This window comes from Salminus brasiliensis, chromosome 3, assembly GCF_030463535.1.
Source record: "Salminus brasiliensis chromosome 3, fSalBra1.hap2, whole genome shotgun sequence".
Classification (NCBI taxonomy): domain Eukaryota; kingdom Metazoa; phylum Chordata; class Actinopteri; order Characiformes; family Bryconidae; genus Salminus; species Salminus brasiliensis.
The window spans coordinates 25,958,596-25,982,082 of record NC_132880.1 but is presented as its reverse complement, the minus strand read 5'-3'; the positions used below and the strand labels follow the sequence as shown (position 1 = coordinate 25,982,082).

Below are 23,487 nucleotides of genomic sequence, written 5' to 3'. Positions count from 1 at the left end.
AATCAACAAAAACAATCAATTAAACAAAAAATTTCAAAATCAGCAGAAACAAATCAATTAGACTAAACTATAAAAATCAACAAAAAAGAATCAATTAGACAAAAACTGTTAAAATCAGCAGAAAAGGCAATTAAACAAAACCAATAAAAATCAACAGAGAAGAGTCAATCAAAACAACTATCAAAATGAACAAAAAAATCAATTAAACAAAAACTGTTAAAATCGGCAGAAAATAATTAGACAAAAAATGCTCATTTTACGGGATTACGGGAAAAATGATGGGAAAATCATAATTGTGTTTAACTCCTGCTTACACATTTTACACTGAAAGACAATCTTACGTTCAAATAAAAAGTGTGGGATTAAAGCTTATCTCTCTAAGGGTTTCTCAGGCACCTGTGTTTACACTGACCTTCATTTTTGCCCTGGTCAGCAGTGTTGAGTTTGGATAGCAGGGGTCTGTCTCATGACGCACAGTTAATCTAGACAGAGTTCTTTACTGAGTCTTAGCTTCCCTAATTCTAACAAACACAACCTGGTTAACTCGTTTTTTTCTGACGGTAAAAAATCAACATGAACATGGCTGATCGTGGACCTCCGGTGCAGTCGCTAGGCTAATGCTGCTAACAAAGACTCATTTCCCTAAACACATTTACAGTAAGCCATTTTTGAGTACTAAATAGAAGCATTTTTGCTCAGAGTGCAGCTTAAAGAAAGGCTGCCTTGTAAGACCTGTGGGCGGTCTAGGGCAGGAACTGATCATAAGGGACTTGGTTTGAGGAAATTAGAAAAGAAAAGAAAATCTATGTTTTGAAATTTGAAATATTTCAAATATTTTGATATTAATGTGAGGTAATTATGTGGGCATAAAAAGCCATCATAATAGCCTAAACTAAATGTACTGTACATTTAAAGTGATTAAGCAAATTGTAATAGTGAGAATGGCTTATGCATACATTTATTTTTACAGAAAATGCAGTATTTTTGCTATACAAACTTGACCTGAGTAGCATTATCAAAATGGATTGAAAAATTAAGCTTTCAAAATTTTCAAAAGCTTTTTATCCATGTCTTACATAGTCCCTCCATTTTGCGGGCTTAAAAGTAGTTGGGCAAACTGATAAGTGGTTATTTCATAACAGTTTGCATCTGGTAGCTACTCATGGAAACTTCAAACGGTCATCATGAAAGTGAAGGAGGCCATCATTAGACTGAAGGAACGAACAAACAAACCCATTGGAGCGATAGCTGAAAGGAGTGGTGAAAAATAGAAGAAAAATAGAAGAAATGCACCGTCTAGCTTAGATACACCAAAAGACCTGGAAGACCACAGAAGACAGCTAAAGTAGATGAACACAGATGTCTTGAAGAAGAAAGAACCACAATCAAAAATTTAAATACAGAGAATTTACTTCAAGATGATCAAACAACTGGTAACACTCATGAATAGAAAGATCATACTAGACTGATAGAAAAAAAAGAAAACCTGCCCAGGTCTGGAAAAAGGATTCTTCAGACAGATGAAACAAAAGAAATTGAGTAATGAGAAGCAAAGAAAGAGTTAATGATCCAAAGCATACCACATTATCTGTCAAACATGATGGAGGCAGTGTTGTGGCATGTATAGCAGAACAGGGTCACTGGTGTTTATTAATGATATGACTGATTGAAGTTGCAGGATGAGGAGCTCTTTCTGCTCAGATTCAGACAAATGTTGTGAAACGTATATAATGACACATCACAGTGCAGATGGACAATGACCCAAAACATATCGCAGAAGCAACCTAAGCACTTCTTAAGACAAAAATATGGATTGATCTTAAATAGTTGATTTGGCAACCTGACCTCAACCTGACTGTGCAACTCTTTACTTACTGAAGACAACACTAATGACAGAACGGCCCACAAACAAGAACAAGGCCTGGCACAGAATTTCAACAGTGGAAGCTCAGCATTTCATAATGTCAACGGGTTTCAGACTTCAGGCAGACACTGACAGCAAAATATAAAAAATGGCATTCAAGTATTTAAAAAAATACTTACATTTATTTACATTATTCATTTTGTTAGTTTGTCCAGTTACTTTTGATCTGTTTAAAATGGAGGGACAGTGTACAATTCCTAAATGGTTAATGCAATATTTTTAATGCAACATTTGTTTAATACAATATGTTTTTAGTTGCAGGTTAAAGCTGGTTAAACTTGGTGTCTAAATGATCTCTAATGTGAAATGCGTTCCAGAGCTCTAGTGCAGAAGGACAGATCGCCGCTACACCAGACCAAACCAATTACATACATAGAGAGGAAGGTTGGAGAGGCTGTAGTGTGATGCTGTTTGGGTGTCTAGAGCCCAAAGATGATTCCAGAATAGGTTCACATTCACTGCATATCGTTGCTAACTTCAGAAACCCTGTATCTTTAAAATGTCTGCTTTACAGGAGCAGGGAAAAACCTACGGAAGTCAGTGTAAACAGATTTTATTCCGGGTTGTTCATTTTGAAGCATTTCTATTGGTCCATTTGTCATGCGAGACTGACTCAATGTAATATTATGTCAAAAACTAAAAAATAGCAAAAATGGAGATACATGGCTTTTCTAGGACAGAGGCGATGTGTAATAACAGGTGACCAAAGCAAAGTTGTGTGGCGCATATCTTCCTCTCTGGTTTTAAGTTCCAAGCCTGCGCCTCCTAAAGCCACCTTGCAAATGAAAGCATGAGCAGAAAGGCTCTCTTCTGGGGCTCTTCGGCTGTATCAAAGACAGTACTGTGTAAAAGGTTCAGGTTCATGAGACATTTCTCTTTAGGAAGCAGTTTGTCCAGCCCCAGTTTCCTAAAAGCTTCAAAACGGCCAGCTTAATAGTGGTAGAGAGAGTGTCTAATGTGATGCTCGCCCAACTGTTCAACAATTTCCATGCAAAAGGACTTATTTGTCTGCTAGCTGTTCCCGTAGTTTTTGAGATATTGAGTCTGAATCACTTCTGCAATGTTCAGTTGGACTGGCAGCGGCAGATTTGTAAGCAGCTTCTTATTCGGATGTATGCTTTCCATTAAGAAACCTTAAAATTATTGCCGCCCCCCTTTCTGTCACTGTTATGGTAATACTTATTACAACAATATGACGATATTTTATTGTATTGTGATAACAATAAGCTTTTCTTAGCACTAATAAACACTGATTGGCTGCAGGTTTCATTAATAACAGTGTGATTAGACTGGTTTAATTGGATGAGGGGCAGCTGATGTTGGGTATAAATCACTGTATTCTGAATAGTAGTTTATAAGAATGTGTCACTACTAATGTTTTTAGTATGTGATTCCAAGTATCAAGATAAATATTGTGTATTTAAATGTAAAAAGTAAATGTAAAAATATTGTGATATAGTATTTTTACCATATCGCCCAGCCCTACACGCTAGCCACCATGTGGAATACAACTGTAACCACCTAGCAGCAGCCTCATTGTAACACCCTACAGTGAGCAACTGCCCAGCAGCCCCCCAGAAACCATTCTGGGAACCGATTACCGCTGGGAACAGTGCTTAGCTGCCTGTGACTTTTGCGCAGTACTGTGTTGGTGAGAACATCACAAAACCCCAGGACATTAGCGTCACCGCAACAGATTCCAGACTAAGCAAAAGGTGCTGACACTGATCTCATGCGCAACTCTTGGCTCCGTCATCGGATCGCAAGTCTGATCCCTAGTGATGCCACAGCCATTTGTGCCTGGGAGTCTTAGAGTGCAAAACTGGCCCTTGCTCTCTTTGGGTGTGTAGGATGGCCCTCCCTCTCCCCTTTCTCTTTCTTTCCCCATCAGTCAACAGAATTAGCAGTTAGCGCTCTCCTTTAAGCACAGTGAGCTCCAGTGGTGTTGCCTTCACCCTCCTAGTGCTGGTAGCATCTTGTGATGGGGTTTTAACTGCTGAGGGGGACTGGAAAGGACTAAATAGGGGGGAGAGTTTTTGATGTCATTCTGTCAAAAGCATTGAATTGAGATAAGGATCCACATATCCACACACTTCCCTAACAAGTACGAGTTTAGAAATGTCACGTCACTTTTTAAAAACCTGCTGGACTTTGGGACTGGCTGTACCTTTCCTCACCTGTCTCTCTCTCTCCCTGTGTGTCTCTGGGCTATAGGTGAGACTGTGTCGCTGGTTGATGTGGATATTTCTCGCAGGGTGAACTCTCTTCATCCTCCTACTCCTCCTCCTCCTCCCAGGAGAAGCCTCAGCCTGCTGGGTACTTTCCTTCCCGTCCTCTTCCCCTGTCCCTTTTTTCCTTCTTTCTCCTCTTTGTTATGCTCTTTCTTTCTCTCTCTCTCTCTCAGTCTCTCTCACTCTGCCTCTGTCTCTGTCCTGGTTTCTCTTCCGCTTCTCAGTTCTCCCTCCTGCTGTATTTTTTTTTGTGTAGATTTCCGGTTAGTTTAAGAATTTCCAGTTAACCACATGAGAATTAAACCGGCCATGCGTCACACGTTCCCTGTTTTCGCCGTTATTCATTTTTCTGTACCTTGTTCATACATCACCCGTATCTTTGCATTTTCGCTTGGCTCTGCAAATGAAAGCAGCTGTGAGATCAAGTTCCTTTTTACTGCGTTACTTTGTACACTTTTTTTCACACGTTGACTTTTTTTACTTACTCCTATTTGTTGTTTTCTTCATGCTTAACATGTTGAGCTTGGTTGTTCGTTAGCTGACGTAACAGAATCAAGAGCATGGCGGACAGTTTTGGCTACTTTTCTGTAGAACAGAAGGGAATAGAACCCTGGTGTCCGTGTTTTCTACAGTGATTGGTGTTTCCTGGTATTTTTTTTATTGTTCTGTTTTGCTTGGTCAGCAATTTTGGCCATTGAGTCATGCTTACGTTTTGATTAAGACCTGATCTGATCAAATGACTTAGACCAACAGATATTTTAAGCTGGTTAGTGCAGGTCTGGTACTGGTTTAGCTGCAGTCACCTAATTGGCAATAAGCATCCCTCGATTTCCGGGCAGCAATGCTATTAATTTAAGAAACCAGCTTTAGCCTTGCATACAAAATAGCTATGGCAGTGCTAACATGGCTAACATGGTGATATCTCTGTTAAGTTAATACTGACCAACCTGGGAAAGTTTAATTCAGGCTAACAGATACTAACAGAAGCTAAAAGTGCAATAGTTAATAGCGTGGCAGAGGATACAATAGCGGGCTGGGGGTCCATGGGAGTGTGTGACCATTTATCTCCATTTCTTTGCAATTTTTCTTTTTTTTTTTTTGTTAAATTTGAAAATTTAAATCACCCTGAGACCATAACTGGCCTCAGAGAGAGTGTGTAGAAAGTGCTTCATCCACCCCACCGAATCATATGACGTTTATGTAGTGTAAAAAAGAACATGAACGTATTAACACTGTATGTATATATATATATATATATATATATATATATATATATATATATATATATATATATACACACACACATTATATACACACACACACACTGTATACACACTATATATACTCTCTATTTACAATATTGCACTGGTTTAAAGCAATTTAAATGTACAGGTTATATATTTCCATTCATTTACAAACAAAACACTGGATAGGTGTGAATACAAGTGTAGCGAGGGTGGGGAGAAGCCTTTGTGGGTGCAGTTTGACTGAGCATAGGTGTTCCAGTAGTAAGTGCAGGGTGCAGAGTGTGTTTGTATGGGGTTGGAGGTGTGATGATACTGCGGACCGGTCCGCTGTGCTATTGTCTGTTCAGCAGCCTAATTGCTTGAGGGTAGAAGCAGTCTCTGAACCGGCTGGTTCTGGTCTTCAAGCTTCTGTACCTCCTGCCGCTGGGCAGCTGTGAGAACAGGTAGTGGCTTGGGTTGGTGGAGTCCTTCATAATCCTCCTTGACTTCCTCAGACAGCAGCTGGTGTATAAATCCAGAAGGCTTGACACCAAGCTCCGGGAGTCTGAACAGCTCTCTGTGCAGCTGGATCCTGAACTTCTTGATGGGACGACAGCAGGTGGTAAAGATGGGCAGCATCACGTCCTCCTTACTGACCCTCAAGACCGGAGCCCCCCAGGGATGTGTGCTCAGCCCCTGCTCCGGTACTCCCTGTACACCTATGACTGCACAGCCAGACACAGCTCTGGTAATCCAAATAATTATTATTGTGGAACTTACATGGACAGAACACACCACACGGGTGCCAGACGGCTGCATACTCTGGACGTTCTTCACCTGCACTGTGGAGAGTATTCTGACGGGCTGTATCACCACCTCCTACAAGAACTGCACCGCTTATGAGCGGAAAGCTCTGCAGAGGGTGGTGCTCACAGCCTAGCGCATCATCTGGGTTCAGCTTCCAAACCTTGGTGGAATGATGATGTTGAATGCTGAGCTGTAGTCCACTAACTGCATTTTCAGTGGATCTGTCCATATGTGAATTGTGCCATTTTGTATTTCATTCAACTTCAACATCATTTTTTAATGTTTTCAAGCGTTTGTTTTATGACCCCATAACCAGCCATGGTCACATTTTAAATGTAACTTCGAAAAGAAAGAAAGATCTAAGGCCCAACTGAGGTATTTTGAGGAACGTGTGTCTGTGTTGAATTGTGGGAATTTCAACTTTTTGCAATTTTCATGCAGACATAGGGAGTCCAGAGGTTTTGGAGTGCGTGTTATCTCTCGGTTGTAGCGCTAGCATCAGCTATAGTTAGCAGCTAAAAAAGGAAGTGCAGAGCAACTGCCACACACTAACCGCAGCTTAGCTCATCACATCTCTCTCGTTGTGTGTGCCTGGCTGACGTGTGTTACACTGGAACAATACAGCCCACAGATCTGAGAAACAGAGGGAGGAAACCAAAACCAAAGAGTTTCGTACTTCTTTTTTATCTTCAGCTTTTGTTCCCCTGTTAGCAGAGCACCTAGCTTGCAGGAACAGTTACCAAGTGGTTTGCCAACAAGAACTGTCTACAGGCCTTAAATCTGTACCTTTACCGATGAACAACTTTTGCCTATGCTTAGAAAACGTTTAAAGTGACAGTTTGTGAAAATCTGACGTAAACATTTTACAGTTTCCTTCCTAACCCCAAATGTAGTTGATCAGCCAAGACTGAACTGAAGTTACACTATTGCAGCCACTTGAAACAGCATACCAACTGTCAGTAAACGATAGCCAGCGACCCCAAATGTTGTCTATTATCCAAGACTGATGAATCTGATCTACGAGCCTAATGTAACTGATACATTATGGCAGCCTTCCTAACCAATTAGCATGGTGTGCAGGCCTACATTAGCCTGGAAGACTGGTCTCAAACTATGTGGAGTTGTTCAGTGAACTCTACTAGACTTGTTTATGTGGTTTCTGGCACTGAATGACTCATTTACATTTAAGACATTTAGCAGACTTTCTTATCCAGAGCCACTTACAAAAGTGCTTCACTGATTAGTTAGATAAATACCCTTAGCTAGTTTGTATACACTAGGATCCAAAATATACCTCTAAGCTTAGATACTACTAAACACAAAAGTCAGTATGGAGACCATAATACCCTACACTACTCTTCGCCCAAGTACTCTCGGAAGAGGCGGGTCTTCTGTCCACCTTTGAAGACAGCGAGCGACTCTACTGTTCGGACACCCAGGGGAAGTTCGTTCCACCACTTCGGTGCAGGACAGAAAAAAGCCTAGACACTTGTCTTCTGTGGATCTTAAAGGATGGCGGGTCGAGCCGAGCCGTACTTGAAGCTCGAAAGGCTCTAGATGCGGATCGGCTTTTGACCATTGCCATCAAGTACGGAGGGGCTGGCGTTTCATGGCTTTGTAGGCCAGCATCAGAGTTTTAAATCTGACGCGGACAGCAGCTACAGGAAGCCAGTGAAGAGAAGAGCACAGCAGAGGAGCTGAACATGGCTGAACTCAATTGCAGGGGCCTGATGGTGCGCAAAGGGGGACCACACTGTATGTGAACTATGCACTATGGTCATAAATGAGATAGAAGTTTCCATTACTTGTTTGCAGTATTAGCCTACATTTGTGGTAAGGGAATCGCTTTAACTACTACTCTCAGTGTTCATTAGGTGCAGGTGTGGTTTATATTAAACCTGCTTTAAGACCACAGGTGAAGACGGAAATTAGCTGGGTTGCCTGTGGCCTGTGTTGTGTTTCTCTACTGGTCTCGTTCAGGCAGTGGTTAAGAATTGTTCACAGTGATGGTGAAATGAACCAGATGTATGAAGGGCTTAATGCCTCTAATAGCTCCCTCACAGAAAGTTATTACACTAAATGGTTGTGAATACACAGCCTGATTACCATAGTTTTGAGAAGGTCTAAAAGGTTTGTGGCTAAAATTGGATTTTAGCATGAAATGGTGGAGGGATACTTGCAGGGCATAGTATGGCAAAAAAATTGGCCCAAAAGAGGTGGCACTGTTTGTGCAGGGCATAGTGAGGCAAAACTCAGCAGACACGTGTAGGTACACTGGTGATTTTGGATAGTAAATATAATGTCTGTATTTGTCTTGTAGTCATGGTGCCCCCTGTGTCCCATCACCATCACCGAATAAAAAAAACAGAAGAAGAATCTGAAGATATTATTATTATAGATTATTATAAATGATTAAGCGTAATTTGTCTAGTACCCCTAGGCAAGTCCCAGAGCAAGCACCTGGAATTCCAAAGCAACTGCTTAGCGACACTATAGCAACCACCTGGGATACCATAGCAGCTGCTTAGCATATCTGTAGCAACCACTTGAAATTGCATAGCAACCGCCTAGCAACCACCTAAGAACCATATAGAACTGCATAGCAACTACTTGTACGAAATGCTAGAGCTATGTAATCACTTTGTATTGTTTTCAGAAGAAGTGTGTGTTTCAGTTAAACAGCGCTTTATTAAATGCTGCAGTGAGACTAACGCTCCAACATAGTCTTAGAGTGTGTGTTTGTGCTTGTGTGTGTGTCTGTGTGTGTGTGTATACAGTGGTTTTCGTCAGTAGGGGTTAAACTCTTCTGCAACAGGGTCACACACAGCACTGCTTGCAATGAGTTACATTCATGTGGGATTTGGAGGAACACACACTTACAGCTCCTTCTGCTACCTAGGTGCCTCTCAGTCAGTGTGTGGAGGGTCTGAGTGAAAAGTCTTCTCTCTATATATATGTAGTGTGTGCTTTGACACCGAACAGGTTAAAGAACAGCTTATAAATAATGTTTTTAAAGTACTAACTGAAGTTGAATGTGCTCTGGCTCACACACACACACACACACACACACACACACACACACATATATATATATATATATATATATATATATATATATATATATATATATATATATATATATTAGAATACGATTGTAGTATATTGGCCTTTAAGGCAGTGGTTCCTTACACTACTCCTGCAGACTCTATGATCGGAATTCTGAATGATGAAATTGGTGTTTATATAAAAAGAAAAAAAAGTGGTAAATAAAGTAATGAATTTCCTCTGTGTTTGCAGATGATTTTGGAGGCCCTCAGCCCGGACGTTCACTCTCTAACGGGGGCGCAGCATCCATGCAGCCACTCACACACAGTCACACCACCATCCAGTACAGCCTCAGCCTCAACGGTAACACACAAACACACTGTTTCACTGTGACATTTCAGGAGCTTTACTGGTAAACCAGTACACATTTAAAAACAGTAATAATAATAATAAGTATTTGCCCCTAAATTTACAATTTAATAAATAAATTTGCTGTAAAAACTGCATCCTGTAACTACAGATGCCTCGATACGATCCAGAGGATAGGATCGGAGCTGATCCAAGCATATTTTAATGGATCGAGGATGTGCTATTTTTATCCCAATCCAGTTCAGAGTCTTTGTTTTAGCAGCAGTGATCAGAGAGCGCCATCTGGTGTCCTCAAAGCACCATTAACGGACATTATTGCCCAGCTGACAGTAGTAAGGATGCTCTCCTAAGGTAAACCAAAGAGTTTGCAGTGTGGAGCTATTTTACCAGCATGCTTTTTTTTTTTTAAATCTAGCACTGAAGAGCATGTTCAGAACCGAGTGGAGGCTAACGCTAATGCTAATACACGACATAGAAACCCAAAATAGCACATCGACAAACCACAGCAGATATCAGTCCAGATTGTATAGCTCTACACACACACAGACAGGAAGTGACCTGGCTGCAGTGTTTTAAAGTCTCTACTAAACTAAATGAATCGGTCCAGAATGTGTCATTATAGAAACTGTTACTGTTAAAGGATTTTACTGAACGTATTAATCAGCAGCTCATCTTAACTAGACACAAAGATCAGATCAGAATCAGTATTGGCTAATACTCAGTTTTAAGAAACTTTGTTTGGATTGGGGGCAAAATAACTGGATCGGGACGTACCTACCTGTAACTGCAGATCAGTCGCTGTGAGAGAATTCTGGGCCACTCTGCTTTACAGAACAGAAGGGCCTTGACCGTCATTTCAGAGGGGGACTTGATCATTGTCTTGCTGCATAACCCAGCTGTGCTTGATCTTCAGATCACAGACTGTTAGGCAGGTGTTCTCCTACAGGATTTTTGATAGAGAACAGAATTCATAGCACATCACTTCTGGCAAGTGGACCAGGCCCTGAAGCAGCAAAGTACCCCTAACACAAGGCACTACCACCACCATGTTGGACTGTCGGAAATAAGCTTTTACAGCCTTGTATGTTGACTTATCAGAATGACAGTATTAGCCTTGTTATTGTTTGCTAAACCAGTGGTGTTGCCCATCAGTACTGTTCAGAAGTTTAGTCCATCCTCCATTGTGTTGCAGATACATTTCTTCGAGTTGTCCCAAGGCCCCTCCCTCTCCAGCCTGATGGACAATCAGCTGCAGCAGTTGAACAGCGCCCCTTGCTGTTCCCTCTGAGCCGGCCAGACTCCAGCAGCTTTGCCACCAGCCTCAGAGAATTGGAGAAGGTAACGCACACTCCTCCATCCTCTCTCCCTCTCTCTCTCTCACTGCCCATTTAGGGATATTATTAGGGATGATATTTTAGTACTCTGTTAACCCCTCGAGGTGCCAGTATTCTAATACTGAAATTACTATTTAGGTATATGTTACACTGTATGGCCAAATGTTTGTGGACACACCTTCTAATGCATGCATTCAGCTACTTTAAGTGGCACCCATTGCTGACACAGATGCACACACACATACAGCTTGTCTAGTCCCTATAAAAATATAAAAAATTAAATGGGATTTTCTGGAGTCATGTTAAAGTACATCCTCTCGAATTCTATGGCTTTACGTTTTAGGATTTAAATAAAAAAATCTGGTAGCAGGTAAATACAACATTCATCCCATGAATCAATATCTTGACATTTAGCAGCAGTAACTTGAAGTAATAGTTTTCTGCATGACTCTCACATCGTTCTGGAGGAGTTTTGGCCCACAGCACTTCTTTTACGCACAGCATTTCAGTTGGATTGAGGTCTGGACTTTGACTGGGCCATTGCAACACCTTGATTCTCTTTATTTTTCAGTCTTTCTGTTGTTGATTTGCTGGTGTGCTTGAGATCATTATCCTGTTGCATGACCCAATTTCGGCCAAGTTTTAGCTTGGCTGGTTAGAGGGCCTCACATTTGACTTTAGAATACTTTGGCATATAAAGGAGTTCATAGTTGACTTAATGATGCACACTGCAAGGTGCCCAGGTTCTGTGGCTGCAAAACAAGCCTAAATCATTACTCCTCCACCACTGTGCTTGTCAATTGGTAAGAGGTGTTTGTGCTGATATGCTGTGGATATGATGTGTTTTTTACCAAACATGGCGCTGTGCAGTATGGTCAAATGACATTGTTTTAGAAGTCTTGTGGTTTGTTCAGATGCAACTTAAACCGTTCTGCCATGTTCTTTTTAGAAAGAAGAGGCTTTCTCCTGGCAGTCCTTCCAAACAAGCCATACTTGTTCAGTCTCATTCTAATTGTGCTGTCATGAAACTTGAACCTTTACATGAATGTGCTAACTTAGCCTTGTGTTCATTAGGTTGTATTTACCTCATAAAACCTGCTAAGAACCAGGTGTTTTCTTCAATTATACCCTGATACATAGGAACATAGAATTCAAAGAGGTGTACTAGGTTTTCACAAGATTAAGGGGTCGAAAGTCTCCTAGCGTTGAGCTGTGGAGCAGTGGAACAGTGTGAGCTCTGGAATGCTGGTGCTCCATCCAGTACTTTTGGGATGAGTTGGGGAGTTGGAGATCACTAACACTCTAATCAAATTCTTACAGCAAAGTCTAGTGGAGTTTTTATCGACAGGACTGGAAAGTGTATCTATTTTGAGTATACTGTATATGTGTGTCACACTTTGCTATGTTAAAACCATGCTGTAACGTTAGCATGTTGCCAAAGAATGTCCTAAATTTACTACTTCCACACCAAAACTGGACCAGCTTTCCCTCCTTCTTATTTGTGACTGTGAAAGATGTGTGAACATGTGCAAAGCATTCCAGAAGAGTAGCAGAGGAAAGACAAACTCCATATTAATACCTTCTGCTGGAGAAGCAGTCATCTACAGACGTCTAGACACATAGAGCCAGCTTTGCAGTCCCAGATTAAAAGGAATTTCTAATGGTGAAGCATGGCTTACGCTGTATATGTACACTTGTACCTCAAGACTAGGCTGTCCATGGAACCGGCCCGTAGCGTATCGTCAGTGAGTCTGCAGTGCGCGTCGTACTGACGTTCTGATTTTAGTCTAAATCTAGAATCCTGGTTACCGTGGTTACAGGATGTGTAACCGCTCCTGTATGTGTGTCACTGAATCTATACTGCAATGGTTTTGTGCTCTTTTTCCTATGTGGTGTGTTTCCTGTGCACCTGTGTGACGCTGTCTTATGTGGGTGTGTGTGTTTGTGTGTGTGTGCTTTTTGCAGTGCGGTTGGTACTGGGGACCAATGAACTGGGAGGATGCTGAAATGAAGCTGAAGGGGAAAGCAGATGGATCCTTCCTGGTGCGGGACAGTTCAGATCCGAGATACATCCTCAGCCTCAGCTTTCGCTCACAGGGTGTCACACACCACACACGCATGGAGCACTACAGAGGTACTATAACACACCACACACACACGCACACACCATATACATGCATGGAACACTACCTGGTACTTGCACTAGCTCTCTCATGTATATACATGCCGCTTTATCAGAAACTCCTCCCTTGTAGGCTTCACCTCTGACATGGTAGTGGACGTGGGACTTGCTTTTTTATTTTATTTTATTTATTTATTTATTTTTTTTATTTGTTCACTATATGCCCAAGTGTCCAAGCACTCCCTGTATGTAGTGGGTCCAACTACTTTAAGTAAAGGCACACTCATTGATGACAGCTGTTAAAATGTCAGTGATTGGGATGAATTGGAGGGATAAACCCTTGAATTTGAAAGAAGTGGTGGATCTGGCCATGTATTGTAGTTAAGATGTTGAGAGCAGTGGTAAACCCAGGCAAGTTTAGGCTTACTTTTGATAAGAATTATTTACGTAATTATATGTACATACATACATACATACATACATATATATATATACATATATATAATGATATTTTGACGTTTATATACATATACGTTAATATACATATATCTTTTCTTTTATTTTTTTTGCCATTGATTACTTTTCTTTACATTAGATTAAAATTTAGACCAATAGAAATGCTCCAAATAAATTGAAGTTTTTTTTTTTTTTTTTTTTTTTACATTGAGTTCCATTGAAAAGTTTCATTGAAAGATTTTTTCATTTTTTAACAGTGACGATATGACAATATAAGTATACATGTCATCACGTTCATGCAAAAACATTGGCATAATTGAAAATAATTAATCTTTTTCAATTATTCTCATTGTGTACAAAAATTATGATGAATGGACCAACAGAGATTATTTGAAATTACTTGAAATAAAATCTCTTTACTTTGACTTCTGTTACTAGTTAAGAACATTTCTGGTTTCTCCTGTATAGCTGTTCATTTGGAGGCAGGTTTTTGTCCTGACAGGGTTTTTGTTGGAACAAAACCTTACATTGTAAATTCTTTATTTTGTTTCATTTTTAACAAGCTGCCCTTTGTTACACTTAGTCAAAATTTCATGTAAAACGGACCCAAATGGCTAATAAATCTTGTTGAAGTTAAAAATGTTTTTTTTTCCATCTCCTATAAAAGCCACTTTCTGAGATACAAGGTTTTGTTCTGAGAGTTGTGAGCGGGTTCTGAGAGGGTTATCATGCTAAAATCAAGATGCATGAACTAAAAACAGTTTCAGTCAGAGTAAAAAAAAATCATCACGGTATACACTGGAAATGGCATTATCTGTTTCTGTTAGAGAAACAGGAAGAGAAGAAGCTTCAGCTTCAGGCCTGGCGGCTTTAAAAAGCGGAACTGCTCCAATTCTGGGGTGAAGTGTTTTTCCTTCAAACAGTCGAAGAGACAGTTACATCTCTGATCCCTCAACTTAAAGTTAAGATTAAAAAAAACAAAAAACAATAAATGTCATTTCCAGGTATAAAACCTCTTTTTAACCTAAATGACTTTAAACCTTCTGTTGAATAGTAAGCAGGTTATTTGAAAATATTTAACCAAGTAAAAGTTGCTGTTTATGCAGTAAAACTAAGACTCCGTTCACATCTGGTCACTTTATGCATCAGGATTATAGCTGGATAGGGGCCAAGCCCCATAAAAAATGCAAGTGTAACCATCTAACCTTGACCTTAACCTTCAATTAACCCTAAACCCTAACCCTAACATTACCCTTTAATCAACTCTGAACCCTAACCCTAACCTTGACCTTACCCTTTAATCAACCCTAAACCCTAACCCTATCATTACCCTTTAATCAAACCTAAACCCTAACCCTAACCTTACTCTTTAATCAACCCTAAACCCTAACCCTAACATTACCCTTTAATCAACCCTAAACCCTAACCCTATCATTACCCTTTAATCAAACCTAAACCCTAACCCTAACCTTACTCTTTAATCAACCCTAAACCCTAACATTACCCTTCAATCAACCCTACACCCTAACCCTCACCTTAAACTTACCCTTTTATCTCCCCTAAACCCTAGCCTTACCCTTTAATCAACCCTAAACCCTAACCCTAACATTACCCTTTAATCAACCCTAAACCCTTACATTACCCTTCAATCAACCCTACACCCTAACCCTCACCTTAAACTTACCCTTTTATCTCCCCTAAACCCTAGCCTTACCCTTTAATCAAGCCTAAATTCTTACCCTAACCTTAACACTACCCTTTAATCAACTCTAAACCCTAACCTTACCCTTTAATCAACCCTAACCCTAACATTACCCTTTAATCAACCCTAAACCCTAACCCTACCCTTACTCTTTAATCAACCCTACACCCTAACCCTGACCTTAAACATACCCTTTAATCTCCCCGAAACCCTAACATTACCCTTTAATCAACCCTAAACCCTAACCCTACCCTTACTCTTTAATCAACCCTACACCCTAACCCTGACCTTAAACATACCCTTTAATCTCCCCGAAACCCTAACCTTACCCTTTAATCAACCCTAAACCCTAACCCTGACCATAACATTACCCTTTAATCAACCCTAAACCCTAATCTTGACATTACCCTTTAATCAATCCTTAGATTTAGGGTTTGGGTTGATTAAAGGGGAAGGTTAGGGTTTAGGATTTAGGGTAATGTTAATGTTAGGATTAGGGATTTGGGGGTCATGGTTGTTTAAAGGGTAAGATTAAGGTCAGGGTTAGGATTAGGTGTAGGTTCGGTTGCATTTAGTAGATATAGAGTTGAATGTCAGGTGAGCTCGCTGATAAACAGCAGTAGCAGTGAAAAGGTCATGCTGGAACATCTGAACTGCAGAAATGACTCCTGAAAAACATTTAAGAACTGACTGGATGGTAGTGCCCTCTAGTGGACATTAATAACATTACAGCACCCTTGCTGCCCAGGCTGCAGTAGTCACTGTCTAGGCCTTTCCTACTGATCAGCAGTAGCTAGTGATTTTCTCAAAACAAACTATATTTAACGTTTTTATGCAAGCAAATTTAAGGACCTCCTTCTCTGTTCTTTTAATAGACAGAACCTGAAATGTACTAATCTGACTGTAAAAACGGACTCAGTATTGATGATGGCCAGATCATATTAAGCTCATGATTAACATACATATTGTATGTCCAATTTGCCAGAATAGAATAATTCTGTTTGTCTAATGTGCTGCCACTATGGCCCGGGGGTCGCAAGGTCGAATCCTCAGCCATGCTGCTTCACCATCAGCGTCCAGAGTCCATGGGAGCACACTTGGCCATGCTCTCTCCGGGTGGGTAGATGGTGCTCTCTCCCCTCATCGCTCCTAAGCAGTGATGAGCGTCTGTTAGCTGATGTGGCAGGGCTGGTGACCCGGCGCTTTCCTCTGAGCGTGTCGGCTGCCGGCAGTGCTGAGTCGGTGGCAGTTTAAAAAGAGGTTGTGACTGGCTTTGCTTGTATCGGAAGAGATGTGTGATAAGTCCTTACCTTCCTAGTGTTGGGAGCATTGCTAGTGCTAGGGGGAGCCGTCATTTGAATCAGCTTTCCAACCTAAGCTCATAAACCATTCAACTAGATCTTATTTGGGAGTTGTAACAGTGTTTAACCAATCCCGCTGTGTGAAGTCTGTAAATTCAGTGACTTCTACACACACCTCAGTAATCTCAAACCCATTGATACTTTGTAGAAATGTAGAATCTGTCCGACTGACCAACAGCACGCCCTTTTGGAACCGGTTTAACTACAGACTTCTATCCATGTTACATTTACACTGTTAAAATTTTCTTTTTTTTCCTTAAAGCCTCTGTGGCTTCATGTCTTCAAATCGTCTATTTGATTTTTCAGTCTGCAGTTCTTTCACTCCCCCCCCCTTTTCTTTTTTTTCTTCAACCACACTCTCGCTGTCTGAGGTCTAGACACATTAATTGATTGTATTTTTTCGCTGAGCTTTTCATTGAACAGAAAAATGATCAGCTCCACATTAATTCAGCTGAACACATGAGCGAACGTCAGAGCATGAGAGTGAAGAAAACAGCCTCGCAGTCAGTCTATAAAAACTCCTGTATACAGACAGAAGGATATTCCGGTGATGGAAAAAGAAACCGGACTCACTAGACTAGGCTACCTTCTTCCATCGCTCCAAGGTCCAGTTCTGACACTCTGACCTGTCCTTTATAGGGACTTTCGACAGTGCACACCGTGTGTAGTCTGCAGCTACCTGTCTCGATCACCCAACATCCTGTCGTCAAGTTGTGGTCTGACCCTTCTCAAATCCATTGTCGATAGATGCTGACCACTGCTGACCGAGAGCCCACCAGGCATTCCTCATCTTTTCTACACAGTCTGGGTCTACAGAGCTGTAATTGTAGTGGTTCTCTGTAGCTCAGATTCGGTTCTACAGAGGCTGGTTCAGCAGAGCTGTAATTCTACACAGGTCTAAAGAGCTTCAGAGCAGTACAGTTTATAAGCTCTTAAGAAACAAACCTTGTCTACACTATAAGCCCCACCCCTTTTCTCTGATAGGCTGTGTAGTGTTGATGATTGACTGCCGTTTCAGAGTCGTGTCGGCTGTCCAGTCTTCCGTACACTGTTACACACTCAGCTGTTCTTTTTGTTCTGTACTGTACTGGAGTTCTCTCCGCTAACTGTTGCTAATGCTAGCTAATGCTAGCTAATGCTACCCAAGAACAGCATCTAACAATTAACTGAATGTTAGTTGGTGAACACTAACTAACTCTAATGTAGCCTAACTACCTAAGTCTCATAACTCTAATACCTAACAGCTAATGCTAGCTAGGTCTGCTACCTAAACATAGATAAGGTTAGCCGACTTTCCTAACCTAATTTATTTAAAACAAGCTAATTCTGCACTAGCCTATTGCTCACACAAATGGAACAGTCATGTATGAGGATGTATGGGTGCAGAGAACTGTGGTCAGGAAATATATATCAGTTGTACCCTTAAAATCGCTCCCACCAGAGGCTGCCTTTCTAGGCTGTACACGAAGGGTCCTTCCTTTTGGAACAACCTTCTATGACATAGCGGCCGAGAAACGCAGCCTACCTCGGCTTTAGCCTGGGACTGGGAACGCAGCTTGCTTGTGCTGTTTTGCGATAAGACCCCTCTCTCTCTCTCTTTAGGTCTAGAGAGTTAAAGACACACAGCAACACCTACTGCAACGAAGCAGCAGCTGTGTAAAATGCAGGCTCATTTCTAGAAGCTTTTAGTTGGTTGTGTCTTAAAGCTTTGTTTGTTTTCTAGGAACGTTCAGCCTGTGGTGTCACCCCAAGTTTGAGGACCGCTGCCACTCGGTGGTGGAGTTCATTGAGCGGGCCATCATGCACTCCAAAAACGGACGCTTTCTCTACTTCCTGCGCTCACGCGTTCCAGGTGAGTTCAGAAGGTCATCACAGTCAAGTGCAGGAATACACAAAGTACACGAAGTACAAAACTACTGTACTACTGTCATGTATACATTCAACACAGAATGATACTTTTAATGACTTCTGCAGTCTCAGAATTATTCAACCCTTCATGTCAAGCGTCTTTAGTACTTAATAGAGCCCCCTTTACTGTTCTGACCTGCTGCAAATGTGATGCATAGCCAGATACCAGCTTCTGGCCGCGTTTCTGAGGAATCTTAGCCCATTCCTCATGGGCTCCAGTTCACTAATATTCTTGGGTTTGCTGCTGCTGCAACCACCTTCTTCAAATCCTACCAAGGATTTTCTGTGGGGGTTCAAGTCAGGTGACTGTGACGAACACTCCAGAGTCTTCCAGGACTTCTGCTAAAACCAAGTTTTGGTGGAGGTATGCTTGGGATCATTGTCGTGTTGCCCTTCCATGCGCAAGCAAAGCAGAGCCCCAGAGCATCACTGAGCAAAGGCCATAGGTGATAGCTTCCTCTTTCTGCCACATCCAGGTAGTGTAGCCAGTGGTCCTTTAACTCTGAACTTGTGAACTGTGCTTCCTGCCGGATCTCTAGGATCGTTCAGGTTCTGTACACTCTTACACTCTTTTATCCTTTTCTCTTGTCTGTACAAGGCAATGATCTCTTCTCTGAACATTTTGGACTCTCTTGACTTCGCCATGTTTCTAACATTCAATAAAACATCACAGTCAGCAAACCCAGAGCCAGTCCATTTACATTTACATGGACAGGTATTTGATTTAGGTTTCAAGCACATCTGATGCAACTAATGATTTGCCACCTGATTTGCAAATATGTGCTCTAATGAGTGATTCTTTTCAAGAAGTTAAGTAATTCTGAGACTGCAGTCATCATTAAAAGTGGCATTTAGTGTTGAATTTGGAGAAATCACTTGTTATATGAGTTGTGTTGAGCTGTAAAAATGGTTATTGTTTGTTTGGTTTATTGCAAACAGCTGAAAGTGTATCAATTTTACTAATTTGCAAGGATGGTTGAATAATGTTAATTGCAACTATATACCCTAAAATATATAGCAAAAATCGAACTGTCCCTACATATACAGTGTGTGTCATCTAACTATCTATTATGCTGTATTTATTCTTTATATGTTTGTTACTGTCTTTTCCCCCTTTGCTCTTCTGTAATACAAAATACAGACCGTAGCTGGTTCTTATTGTAAACAGGAGTGTTACACTCAAAAAAAGTAATTGTTTAACACCTCTGGATTTCTCATGTCTCTCTGTCTCTCTCTGTCTTTCTAGGTCTCCCACCCACTCCGGTGCAGCTGCTGTACCCAGTTTCCCGCTTTAGCAGCGTTAAATCTTTGCAGCACCTCTGCCGCTTCTGCATTCGCCAGCTCGTCCGCATTGACCACATCCAGGAGCTGCCTTTGCCTACGTATGGGCCACACACACACACACAAAACAGCAATTATAATGTTCTTGCTCATGCATCACAGAAGACTAATTCTGGTGTTGACAAAAAAGCAAAATTCAGTCATTCTAAATCTTCACTGCTTGCACTATCTATTTTTTTTTATTATTTATTCTCTTACTGACATTAGTAGTAGTAGTGTTTGTAGTGTAGTGTATCTTAATTAGTTTAATTGAATCTTTGTATCTCAGACACAAATATGCATGAGGATCTTTTTGGAAGGTACTGGTTCCAGTGGACTTTGTGTGAATCAAAGCCTCTTAGCTTATCTACTAATGTGTACAGTGGCAATATGGTTTATGATTTTTCCCCCTTTTTCTCCCCCTTTTCAGACCGCTGATAGTGTATTTGCGGAAATTTTATTTCTACGACCCTGAGGAGGAGAAATACCTGTCAGTCAAAGAGTCGGGTCGGGATAGTGGTGCCACACAGGAAGCGGATGCTCAGACGTAGCAGGCTGGACAGAACCGGATAAATAATGCATAGAGTGAGTCTTTGACACAGCACCTCCCTCTAGTGGTTGCTTGGGGCGTAACCGAAAGTTCAAGTGCTGATTCCTACATAACAGCTGACATGACGACCCTGTAATAGTTTATTTACTTAATTAAGACACCCATGAAAATATCTGCCTTTTCTATGAGCATATGGACATTTAATCTTGATTTTTAACAATACTGAGAGATGATTTGGTCATCCCCATATTTATTACTACTTCAAATGCCTATTAAGAATCAGATGCAGCACACATCAGCTGCAGATTATTAGAGTGATTAGAGAGGATTCTGGAGGAGCCTGTCTTGTTTAAACCCTCAGACATTTAGATAACCTGATACCACACTTGAGAGTATGTCACTCAGCCCAGTGAGAAGACAGCAGACTTAGCAAAAAAAATGTAGTCCAAAAAATGATCTGATCTGTGACGGGGACATGATCCGACAGTGATTCTTGTGATTCATTACGCCAGTAATAATTGCAATTTGCAAAATCAGTACCTGCAAATATAAAATGAAACACTGTAGTGTTTCATTTTACGTAAGTTACTCTCTCTGAACTGCCTCTTTCCTTTTTGTAGGTGTTTATTTTTATTGTACGTGGATAGCTGCTGCTCGATGACTCCGGACAAAACCGGGGACTGGACTTTCCCAGCTGAAGTTTTCCAGACGGACACCCAGACTACTGATGGACTATAATCTCTCCTCTTCGAGCCGTTTTGACCACGATGGCCAGGTTTCAGACCATGATCCTCCCTCTTTTCTCCGCCGGAGGGACGGGGATGTGGAAACCGGACAAATTTAGGCCAGTGCTGTGGCAATATTAATGAAGCAGCCGGACACCCAAGACTGGAAATGCAACCCCAGGGGCTGGGAGCGTGGCCAGAGACTTGTGCTCGGGATGCACTTGTCTTTGTGGACACCTCTCTGTCCTCTGTCTGAGTACTCCCCTCTGCTTGGTGAGAAATTGTTAGAACGGAGAGTTTAAGAGTAGGCTTAAAGGAATATTTCATATTTTTTCAATGTAATCTCTGTCTGCTGCATGTGAAGCATACAGTCATTTGCCACAGACAGGAATTTGAGTGAACATACTTACAGTAGGAGTCAGTGGGCAGTTGCAGAATTCTGTGAATACATGAATACATATGTGGCACATATAAAACTTGATTGCAGTTTTATATTTATATATAAATATTGCAAACATTATTTTAAAAATATATAATGATTATAATGATTTTCCCCACCAGGTGGTTTCATGTCACATTTTTGTAACAAATTAATTTTACTATGTGTAAAACTTGGTGAACTCTGACAGGTGAACTTGCATCCTTGACCAAAAGTACTACTACTGGTGATAAAATTGTTCAGCATTGCTCAAACAGCCTGTGATTGGTTGCCAAGACTGCACCTATTGCACAACGGCACCAGCATTAGCAGGGTGAAAGCTAGCATGTACTTCATCTGATACACTTTAAGCTTTACTGCATCTTTCTTAAATGCTACTAACACTATACTAGTGGTCAACTGTTATTATTAGGCTTAATTGAGCTTTACAGCACCTGTTATACCAGGCCTTCTGGTATCCAAGGCAATCAGGCATAGCCAGTGGAAACTGTGGCCACACTGGTAACAAATTATCATTCTAGTTCCATCTCTAAAAGAATCTGTTCTGCAAAAATACTCAAGGTTTAAAAAAAAAAAGTTAGCTGTCGCTTTTCAGCAACTGCCCATCAGCTTCAGTTATAGAGTCATGTTCAAATTCTTGTTTGTAGTAAAGGACCATACATTACAGACCCAGCAGGTAGAGATTAAGGGCAAAAACGCTGGAGCATTCCTTTAATATTATGCTTCAAATTGTGGGGTCTCCTCCAGGCTGAGATTTCTCTGGAAGGTCTGCAGAGATACGAGGTTATTCTCATACTTGTTCTCTCATGGTCAGCAAAAGGGTAAAGTGTGAGTTTGAGTTTGAGTGTGTGTGTGTGTGTGTGTGTGTGTGTGTGTGTGTGTGTGTGTGTGTGTGTGTGTGTGTGTACATAGTGTATGTATGGCCTATTTCAATCTGCTTGAAGATGTCAAATTCTTTTGTGGAGATTAGATCTCTGCGCTAAACACATCACTCTGATAAAGGACTGCCCATACTAATACCACACTGTCTGCTGTGGGTAAAAAAACTATTTTCAATCAACGCATCTCAAAGACACATTGTGAAAATAAATATGAGTTGATGGCTTCAAATGAATTGTTCTGTTGTTTTGTACATTGCGTTTGTAGTATCCCGCCGATGATTACCCGTAGCTGCCCCACAGATTACCATAGAGTACTGGACTTACAGGCCACCCCATGTATCACTCACAGCAATGGCTCCTCAAAAGGTCACCAATAAATGTCCCATAGATCCCCTGTACAACAACCATAGCTCCCAAAGTCTCAAATTATATTCATAGTTCTAGAAGACGACTCTGGACACATGAGTGCAGTAAAGCATATATTGTATCTCGACAAATAATAAGATGGGAACAATGTTAGCAAATTAAAACCCATAGATCTTTGGCGTAGGCCCCGTCATCACCCCAGGTCTTGTAACATCGGGACTCTCCAAACTGGTGATTGAAGGGAGGAAGAAGAGATGTAACATCACAGTGGTGGCTCAGCGGTTATAGCTCCAGGCTATTGATGACAGGGTTGTGGGTTTGATACCTAGGCTCGGCAAGCTGCCACTGTTGGGCCCTTTAGCAAGGGCCTACATCCGAGTTGGCTGCCCACCGCTCTGGGTGTGTGCATGCTCACTGCCCCTAGTTCACTTAACATATGCTGTAACATGAGGCTCAAATGCATCTCAGTGGTTTAAGTGATCAGGATCAATAGATCAGTGTGGTCAGCTGTAGTAATCATACAATAATTTGTGGTAATTATAAAATGTTCTACTTAAGTACTGAAAGTAAAAGTACTACGTTATGTAGTTCTTACAGAAAGCAGTCAAAAGTTTGAGTATCATTGTTTTTATTATTTAAAATGCTTAGACTTAAGGACTGTCACAATTCCTTTGGCTGTAGTAAAAGGACAGGAATGTAGAAAGCAGAGTTCAGGTACATG

The 23,487-nt window shown here is 41.1% G+C and overlaps 1 protein-coding gene across 2 annotated transcripts in view; it reads left to right on the top strand.

The window, feature by feature from the left end:
* LOC140551914 (suppressor of cytokine signaling 7-like) overlaps nucleotides 1-22,629 on the top strand; it is a 28,158-nt gene extending 5,529 nt beyond the window's left edge. The window contains exons 4-11 of one of the 2 annotated variants that reach the window (XM_072675712.1): nucleotides 4,139-4,240; nucleotides 9,486-9,596; nucleotides 10,795-10,940; nucleotides 12,902-13,070; nucleotides 18,301-18,429; nucleotides 19,732-19,867; nucleotides 20,236-20,390; nucleotides 20,976-22,629. In XM_072675712.1, coding sequence (XP_072531813.1) covers nucleotides 4,139-4,240; nucleotides 9,486-9,596; nucleotides 10,795-10,940; nucleotides 12,902-13,070; nucleotides 18,301-18,429; nucleotides 19,732-19,867; nucleotides 20,236-20,356 — 914 coding nt within the window. In that variant the 3' untranslated portion in view covers nucleotides 20,357-20,390; nucleotides 20,976-22,629. The remainder of the gene's footprint in view (nucleotides 1-4,138; nucleotides 4,241-9,485; nucleotides 9,597-10,794; nucleotides 10,941-12,901; nucleotides 13,071-18,300; nucleotides 18,430-19,731; nucleotides 19,868-20,235; nucleotides 20,391-20,975) is intronic. The other variant, XM_072675713.1, reaches the window with a different exon arrangement.
* The last annotated feature ends 858 nt before the right edge of the window (nucleotides 22,630-23,487 follow it).